At 40.9% G+C, this 10,104-nt stretch overlaps 1 protein-coding gene across 2 annotated transcripts in view; it reads right to left on the bottom strand.

Moving 5' to 3' along the window:
- Positions 1–10,104, bottom strand: part of Tmem192 (transmembrane protein 192) — a 33,945-nt gene that overhangs the window by 15,623 nt on the left and 8,218 nt on the right. For both annotated transcript variants that reach the window (XM_015486248.2, XM_048791727.1), the window contains exon 3: positions 4,801–5,065. In XM_015486248.2, coding sequence (XP_015341734.1) covers positions 4,801–5,065 — 265 coding nt within the window. The remainder of the gene's footprint in view (positions 1–4,800; positions 5,066–10,104) is intronic.

Below are 10,104 nucleotides of genomic sequence, written 5' to 3'. Positions count from 1 at the left end.
AAGAAGAAAAAAGTCATTAGTTCATCAGAAACTTTCTACATGACAGTATACAATATACAACCAGTTTTCTTTGTAAGTGCTTTTATAACCACAGACATAGCCTGTGTGTTTCATTTCATTTGCCATTAAAGAAAAAAAAAATATTAGAGCTGGTCCTGGTGTTGCACACCTGTAATAACCGTCTCAGGAGGTTGAGACAGGAGGATCTCAAGTTCAAGTTCGGACTGGGTAACTTAGATCTTGTCTCAAGATAAAATAAAAAGGCCTAGGGATGTTGCTCAGTGGCAGATGAGATACCTAGGATGTGCAAGGCCCTGTTCAAATCCAAGAACAACAAAAAAATGAAATAAAAGTTCTTGGAAGAAATGAGCTCTTGTGGGCTGGGAGATAGCTCAGTGGTAGAGCATGTCCCTAATATGTGCAAGGCCCGAGTTCAATCCCTAACTGTCCACCTACTGAAAATAACAAGAAGAAGAAATAAAATAAAATCTCACAAAGCCCTGGACTCTTCCACTAAAAAACTAGAGAAATAATACTGAGCAACCAGGGTTTTTGGAGGAAGTGAACTGACAATGCCTAAGTGTTCAGCAAGTGATACATTTCATTAGTATAACAATAATTCTGGGAGCTGAGGGTGTGGCTCAGTGGTAGAGGGCTTGCCTAGCAGGCATGAGGCCCCAAGTTTGATCCATAGCAATGCATGTAAATATATATCACAGACCCAGGCACATTCCATGAAGCCTCTCCTCCAAAGCAACTCTATACAGAAAATTTAGCCAGACAATGTCACAGTGAAAGACCTTGTCCCTCTGCCTGCCTGAGCCCAAGAGCATCAGGCCCAGTCCTCAGTGAGAACCCTGCCAGCAGGAATTTCTATGATAGCCTTGGGTCCCCGGAGGAATGTGAGGCCAGTGAGAGATAAGAGTGTATAGGACAGGGTCACTAGTCACTGTGTCCTCAGGCATACCTACCTTCTTTTTCCAAAATAATAAAAATAAAAAAAATTAAAGTAGTTTGGCACCTATAATTCTAGCTTCTAGAAAGGCTGAGGGAGGAGAATCTCAGGTTCAAGGATAATTCAAGTTAGTTCAAGGACCCCATCTCAAAATAAAATAAAAAGCGTTTGGGATATAGTTCAATGGTAGAGCATTTCCTTGTTTGTGTAAGACCTTGGTTTCAATCCCCAGTACTGCCAAGAAAAAAAAAAGTCTAGTTGTTAAAAACAGATCATTATTAAGAGTCACATACCCAGTGTCACAAGAGGCTGAGGCAGGGGGATTACAGGTTCAAGGCCAGCTTTATCGAGACCCTGTCTCAAATTAAAAAAAAAAAAAAGAGTTCTTGCCTAGCATGCATGAGCCCCTGTGTTCAATCCCCAGCACCACACACACACACACACACACACACACTATTTCAAAGACCATCATTTGAGAAATAGTATATTTGGTGACAGACATAAGATCTGTCAGTAAAGATCCAGGTTTTTGCTTTTATCTTTATGTTATAGTGACATCTTCTGGCCAAAAAAGAGTGTTACACACCAACAGCTGAACATGGAAACCAAGTTCATCTTCTAAAGATAGGAAGCAAAAAGAACCTCCCCCAGGAGCTTGGGTTGTGGGTCAATGGTAGAGTGCTCACCTAGCACACGTGAGGCACTGGGTTCAAACCTCAGCACCACATAAAACTGAAATAAAGATATAAAATATATGGCACCAAAACAGGCTGGTGGACCAATGGTACAGGATAGAGGACAGAGACTAACCCACAAAACTACAACTACCTTATATTAGACAAAGGTGCTGAAAGAATGCACTGGAGAAAGGACAGCATCTTCCACAAATGATGTTGGGAAAACTGGAAATCCATATGCAACAAAATGAAATTGAATCCCTATCTCTCATGCACAAAAGTTAACTCAAAATAGATTAAGGATCTAGGAATTAAACCAGAGACTCTGTGTCTAACAGAAGAAAAAGTAGGCCCTAATCTCCATCACGTGGGACTAGGCCCCAATTTTCTTAATAAGACACCTATAGCACAAGAATTAAAATCAAGAATCAACAAATGGGATGAATTCAAACTGAAAAGTTTTTTTCTCAGCAAAAGAAATAATATGTGAGGTGAATAGGGAGCCTACATCCTTGGAACAAATTTTTACCCCTCACATTTTAGATAGAGCTCTAATCTCTAGGGTATGTAAAGAACTCAGAAAGCTAAATACCACCCCCCCCAATAATAATAACCCAATCAACAAATGGGCCAAGGACCTGAACAGACACTTCTCAGAAGAGGATATACAATCAATCAACAAATATATGAAAAAAATGCTCATCATCTCTAGCAATCAGAGAAATGCAAATTAAAACTACTCTAAGACATCATCTCACTTCAGTCAGAATGGCAGCCATGATGAAGACAAACAATAACAAGTGCTGGCGAGGATTTGAGGAAAAAGGCACACTCATACATTGCTGGTGGGACTGCAAATTGGTGCAGCCAATCTGGAAAGCAGTAATGGAGATTCCTTGGAAAGCTGGATGGAATCACCATTTGATCCATTCCTCTTCTCAGACTATACTAAAAAGCCCTTAAAATTAAAAGAGCATACTACAGGGACACAGCCACATCAGTGTTTATAGCAGCACAATTCACAATAGTTAGAATGTGGAACCAACCTACATGCCCTTCAATGGATGAATGGATTAAAAAAAAAAATGTGGCATTTATACACAATGGAATATTACTCAGCACTAAAAAATAATAAGATCATGGCATTTGTAAGGAAATGGATGGCATTAGAGCAGATTATGCTAAGTGAAGTTAGTCAATCCACCCCCCCCAAAAAATGCTGAATGTCTTCTCTGATATAAAGGGGTGACTCAAAATGGGGAAGAGAGGAAGAGCATGGGAAGAAGATTACCTCTACATAGGGAAGAGGGGTGGGAGGGAAAGGGAATTGCATGGATGGTGGAAAGAGACCCTTATTGCTATACAAAATACATGTATGAAGATGTGAGGGAAAAAAAAAAAGAATAGCGTTAATTAGGTAGAGAGAAGTGAGGGGAGGGGAGGGCAGGGGCTGGGGAGATAGGAAGGATAGTAGAATGAAACAGACATTATTATTACTGTGTGTATATATGTGACTTCATGACCAATGTGATTCTGCAACCTGTATACTCAGAAAAATGAGAAATTATATCCCATCTGATTCAAATGTATGATATGTCAAGGTCATTGTACTGTCATGTATAACTAAGTAAAACAAATAAAAAAAAAGATATAAAAAATAAATATTGCATCATAGTTTAAAAAAGAAAAGCTCCCCCTAGGGAAGATCAAACAAGATCACCATCTCCATAAATATTTCTCTCTCCTTGACAGTGTGGCACTTCAGCTTCCACTGAGAACTTCACTCGGGAGATGAGCTTGCAGCTTGCCCTTTAAAAGCACTCACAAAGCACAGAAGAAAAATAAAAGATTTGGTGAAGTTGTTTTTCTGGGGAAAAATGAAGTTCTTTTTTCTTCTTTGTGATACTGGGGACTGAACTTGGGGCCTTGCACATGCTAGACAAGCATTGAGCTACATTCCAAATCCTTTTTTTTTTTGGTACCAGGCAATTGAACTCAGGGGCACGCGCCACTGACATCCCCTGCCCTCTTTTGTATTTTATTTAGAGACAGAGTCTCACCGAGTTGCTTAGGGCCTCACTTTTGCTGAGGCTGGCTTTCAACTCTCGATCCTTCCGCCTCAGCCTCCTGAGCCATATAGGGATTATAGGCGTGTACCAGCATGCTAGGCTCCATTTGTTTTTTGTACTGGGGATTGAACCCACGGGCGCTTGATCTACAGTCCTTTTTATTTTTTACATCGAGACCCTGTCTTAAATTGCCTACGCTAACCACGAGTTTACAATCTTCCTGCTTCAGCTTCCCAAATCACTGGGATTACGGGAATGCGGCACTGCACCCAGCCTATATTTTTATGTTTAGACAGAGTCTTGCTAAATTGCCCAGAGGCCTCGAATACGAGATCCTCCTGCCTCAGCCTCTCAGGTAGCTGGGTTTATAGGCTCAGCCACCAGGCCCTGCTAGAAAAATGAATTCCTAATCTGGATTCAGAATATTCAAACGTTTACTCTGGACTCCAAATGAGGTTCTCCTAAAAAGGTAAGTCAAAAGTGCCTAAAGAAATTCAGTTTACTTCCACAGCCTTTAAAATGTATGCAACAATAAAGAAAATCAAGCATTCATGTATTCCCAGTCCTAAATGAAGCTTCTGATCATACCTTCATAAATTAGGACCTGTGTGTTTTACAAGTCTTATTTTGGATACTAGATTTTTTTTTTTTGGACCAGGGATTGAACCCTGGGGCACTTAACCACTGAGCCACATCCCCAGTCCTTTTTTATTTTTTATTTTGAGACAGGTGTTGCTGAGTTGCTGAGGCTGGCCTTTAATTTGTGATCCCCCTGCCTGAGCCTCCCAAATCGCTGGGATTACAGGTGTGCACCACTGCACCTGGCTACTGAATACTGTATCTTCTTAAGCTGAATAAACCTGCTGATACCAAAAAGGGGGGGAAATCTACATTGTACACAGTGACACACAGATACCATGTCCACAACAATGCAAATTTCAAGTGAAAACCAAGTGTATAAGAAAACCAGACAGTGGCCATGACACACAGCATTCACAACACTGAGAGAATACACTGGGTCATACAATCCAACTTCATGGGTCCTTTCTGCTGTCATTTGGCTACTCAAGGCCCAGAGACGCAAAGAAAGCGGGCTTACCGGTGGAGTGTGTCACCAGGGCGAGGCTCTTCAGATGCCTTGTGGCGCGGTAGATCTGGTTATAGCCGCGGTTTCTCACTTTGCTGTGGTGATACTGAATGTAGCGTTCCAGAAGTAAGTGCAGAATCCACAAAATGACTTTTCCTAGGATTATGACTGTCTGGACTTTCAGTGGGTTGGTGTAGTTTCCAGGGCACTTGTCCTCGTTTGGGTCAGGGTAAGAACAAAGCACACCTGTCAAGAACGCTAAAATAACAAACACAACCTGGCGGAAAGGAAAGCAGCTGATGAATACTCAATATATGGAATTAGGAAACAATAATTGCCACCCCAGGAAATACTCTGCACCCATAATTCCTACTATCCTATTTTTATAAAAGAGTCTGAAAACCTTTTTTTTTTTGGTCATTTTTTACAAATTTGAAAAACAATGTCACAAATAAAAATTATCCCAAATCCCATCTAAAACAAATGCTAATGTAATGCTCAACAGTTTCTTGCTACCTCTTTTATTAAAAAGAGGTTAAGTGTTTTGAGCAACTAATAAAAAAAAAAAAAAAAAGATTAAGGGGCTGAGGTTTTGGCTCAGCGGTAGAGCGCTCGATTGGCAAGGCCCTGGGTTTGATCCTCAGGACCACACAAAAATAAATACATAAAATAAAAAGTTATAAAAAAATTTTTAAAAAGGTAACTAATAATAATCATGGTTTAAAAAAGTTTAGCTGAGTGTAATGGTGCACACATGTAATCTCAGTGATTTGGGAGGCTGAGGCAGGAGTATTGAAAGCCACCCTCAGCAACTTAGTGAGACCCTATCTCAAAAAATAAAAAGGTCTGGGAATGTGGCTCAGTGGTAAAATGCTTCTGGGTTCAATATCCGGTACTAAAAAAAAAAAAAAAAAAAAAAAAGTTTAACTGACTGGTGCTAGAATATAGACACACAAGACTTACTTGAAAACTGCTAACTAGGGCTATGGTTGTAGCTCATTGGTAGAGCAATTGCTTAGCACATTGTGAGGCACTGGGTTCAATCCTAATCATCACATGAAAATAAACAAAATAAAGGTATTATATCCATGAAAAAAAATTGCTAACTGGGCTGGGGATGTGGCTCAAGCCGTAGCGCGTTCGCCTGGCATGCGTGCGGCCCGGGTTCGATCCTCAGCACCACATACAAACAAAGATGTTGTGTCCGCCAAATACTAAAAAATAAATATTAAAATTCTCTCTCTCTCACTCTTTTTTTAATTTTTATTGTTGGTTGTTCAAAACATTACATAGTTCTTGATATATCATATTTCACACTTTGATCTCACTCTTTAAAAAAAAAAAATTGCTAACTAAACTGCAAATTGCTTTTGGAGAATAATTTGGAAATGTCTTGACCCAGAAAACCTACTTTAAGGTCTCTACTGCTCCAAAGTTAAAGTACAAATACCCAGAATACTGGGATACAAATATTTATTATAGTACTTCCTATATTTGCAAAAACCTGAAATTGCCCATATATTTGCCCATCTACTATGAAATGCTTGAATAAATTAAGACATACCCACCCATGTTATAGAATATTATGCACCTGGAAAAGAATTAACTAAGCACTGGACACAGTGATGCATTTCACCAATCTCAGAGACTCAGGAGGTTGATGCAGGAGGATTGTAAATTTGAGGCCAGCCTCAGCAGCTTAGTGAGGCCCTAAGCAACTTAGACCCTGTCTCATAAATAAAAAAAGACTGGGAATGGAACTCAGTGGTAAAGCACCCCTGAGTTCAATCCCCAGTACAATAAAACAAACACACAAAAACAACTCTCTGTATTGGTTTGCCTCTCTGATATGTTAAGATTAAGCAAGCGTGTTAGAAATGCACACACTGGAGCCTGCCCTAATCCTCTTTAAGCCAGAATCTCTGGGGATGCAACCCAGCAATCTGTCTTTTCACAAGCCTGTCAGCAGAGTCTGATGTGTGAATCTGAGAAACACTGTTAGAAACACACAGGGGCTGGGGATATAATTTTTTGTTAGAACACTTGTCTCGCACACATGAGGCCCTAAAACTCAGGGGTACTCGACCACTGAACCACCTCCCCAGCCCTATTTTGTATTTTATTTAGAGACAGGGTATCACTGAGTTGTTTAGTGCCTCACTGTTGCTGAGGCTGGCTTTGAACTCTCGATCCTCCTGTCTCAGCCTCCTGAGCTGCTAGGATTACAGGCGTGTGCCACCGCATCCGTTGATCCAATTTTTTAAAAGTGGGGTAAATCCCTTTGTATAGGTGCTAATATCTTTGTATATATTTGCATTGTATTTATTTATTTATTTTTGTACTGGGGATTAAACCCAGGGGTACTTAACCACTGAGCTATATCCCCAGCACCCCCCCACCTTTTTTTTGTATTTTATTTAGAGAGAGGGACCCACTGAGTTGCTTAGGGCCTTGCTAAATTGCTGAGGCTGGCTTTGAACTCTCAATCCAATGGCCTCAGCCTCTGGAGCTGCTGGGATTAAAGTTGTGCACCACCACAGCTGGCTATTTTCTTTCTTTATTTTTGTAGTACTGGGGAGTGAACTCAGAGGTACTCTACCACTGAGCTACACTCCCAGCCCTATTTTAAATTTTGAGACAGGGTCTAAGTTGCCAATGCTGTCCTAGAATCTGAAATCCTCCTGCCTCGGCCTCCAGAGTTCCTGAAATTACAGGTGTACACCACTGCATCCATCAATATTTGCATGAATTTAACAAAAGGCAGTGAAGAATATCAAGAAACTGAACCCACATCAGGGAGAAGACTGACAAAAGAGAAAGGGAAGATCACGATTTTACCTTTATACTTTAGCGATGCTTACTTGTTACACAAGGATATACGATTCTGTGATTTTTTAAAAACATCAAATATAACAGTGGGCATAGTAGTGTATGCCTGTAAACCCAGAGACTCGTGAGCCTGAGGCAGGGGATCAAAAGTTTGAGGCCAGTTGGGTGCGGTGGCACACGCCTGTAATCTCAGGGGCTCCGGAGGCTCGAAAGTTCAAAGCCAGTCTCAGCAATGATGAGGCGCTAGGCAACTTGGTGAGATCCTGTCTCTAAATAAAGTACAAAATAGGGCTGGGGATGTGGCTTAGTGGTCGAGTGTCCCTGAGTTCAATCCCCAGTACTGATTAAAAAAAAGTTTGAGGCCAGCCTCAGCAATTTAATGAGGTCCTAAAGCAATGTATCGAGAAGTTATCTCAAAAAATAAAAAGGGGTGGGAATGTAGGTCAGAAGTAAAAGCACCCCTAGGTTCAATCCCCAGGATTAAAACAAAACAAAAACAAACTTCAAAACATCATTAATCTGGATGCCATGGCAGTGGCACATACCTGTAATCCCCGCTACTTGGGTGGCTGATGCAGGAAGATCACACACTGAAGGCCAGCCTCTGCAACATAGCCAGAGTCTGTCTCAAATGATCTGCCCCTCCCCACCCATCCTTTGATAATGGGGATTGAAATGAAGGGGTGCTTTACCACTGAGCTACATCCCCAGCCCTTTTTATTTTTTGTTTGAGACAGGATCTTGCTAAATTGCCACACACCTGTAATCCCAGCAACTCAGGAGGCTAAGGAAGGAGGACTGAAAGTCTGAGGCCAGCCTCAGCAATTTAGTGAGGCCCTGAGCAACTTAAGGAGATCTTAAACTCAAAATAATGCCCATCTGCTGTCTCAAAAAATGATTGGGGATATAGCTCAGTAGTAGAGTGCCCCTAGGTTCAATCCCCAGTACTGTAAAGAGAAAAAAGAAGCTATCACTATTAGTCACTGCTAAACATCTAAAAGCTGGCAATATGAACACAAAATAAATTTACTAAAATGCATAATACAGGGCTGGGGTTGTAGTCAGTGACAGAATGCTTGCCTACATGTGTGAGACACTGGGTTCGATTCTCAGCATCACATATAAATAAGTAACATAAAGATCCATTGACAACTAAAAAAGTATTTAAAAAAATGAATAATATAGCCAGGTATACTGACACATACCTGTAATCCTACCTACTTAGGAAGCTGAAGTGAGAGGATAGCAAAATGGAACCTAACCTGGACAACTCAATGAAAACCTGTCTTTAAAAAAGAAAAAGTTCTGGGGATATTAAGTAGATCAATGGTAGAGGACCCCCGCTTCAATCCCCAGTACCTCAAAAAAGTTACAAAAAAACAAAACAAAACAAAACAAAGCACAATATTTGTCAAAGTGATTTGTCAAGAGGAATAATATCGAGAGTAAGTATTACAATTCAAGGTTCTTAACACCACAAATCAAAATGTTGAAAATATATATCCCCTATAAAGTAATACAGTGTACACTGAATCCAAGAACCATAAAAGACATTAATTTTTCTTTTTATTTCTTTCTTCTTTTTTGGTGGTACCGGGGACTGAAACCAGGGTCATACACATGCTAGGCAAGTACTCTGCCACTGAGATACGTGCTAGCCCTTTTTATTATTACTTGTTCTTTTCCTTGCACTGCCCACCTCCCTTTTGGGAGACAGTCTTGCTACACTGCCAGGCTGCTCTGGAACTCCTGGGCTCACGTAATCCTCTCACCTTAGCCTCCCAAGTAGCCAGAACTACATGCACAAGCCACTACACCTGGCAATTTTTTTTTAAAACACTTAAGATTTTGTTAGTCCCAAAATTAAGGCAACCAATCCCACCATATCAAAGAAATGTAAGTTAATATGAAAAGGTCTTTAAAAAGTAATGTGTGGGTATATATTCTTTTTTTTTTAATATTTATTTTTTAGGTGTAGATGGACACAACACAATGTCTTTATTTTTATGTGGTGCTGAGGATGGAACCCGGGTCCCCCCGTGCTAGGCGAGCGCTCTACCCCTGAGCCACAATCCCAGCCCCGGTATATGTTCTTTATGTAAATAAAGTGTGCTATCCAATAAGTGAAAGTTAAAAGAAAAAGAAGCCACCCCTGCGTGTGGCAGTATCAGGCAGGAGGCATCTCAGCTGAGATCTGGTGTTCAGAAAGTCATGGCAGAGTCATACCACAGCCAGAGAGCCCTGCAAGGAAGACAGATGCTGCCCCTCTCAGGGGTTCAGTTCCAAGTACAAGTCTCCGCCCATGTGCCTCACAGGAGGGGATTCCAGTTGCAGAGAAAACTGGGAAACTTGCTGGGGCAGGCAGCTTCTGCAGAAAGGTAGGCACTTTGGATGGGGTCTGAAGCATCAGCTGGGCCTAGTCAATCCCCACTATTATCCTCAAAACCCAAAGAGCAGGGAAACTTGGCCTTTTTTTTTTTTTTTTTT

This window comes from Marmota marmota, unplaced genomic scaffold, assembly GCF_001458135.2.
Source record: "Marmota marmota marmota unplaced genomic scaffold, marMar, whole genome shotgun sequence".
Classification (NCBI taxonomy): domain Eukaryota; kingdom Metazoa; phylum Chordata; class Mammalia; order Rodentia; family Sciuridae; genus Marmota; species Marmota marmota.
This window is presented reverse-complemented; position numbering and strand designations above follow the sequence as displayed.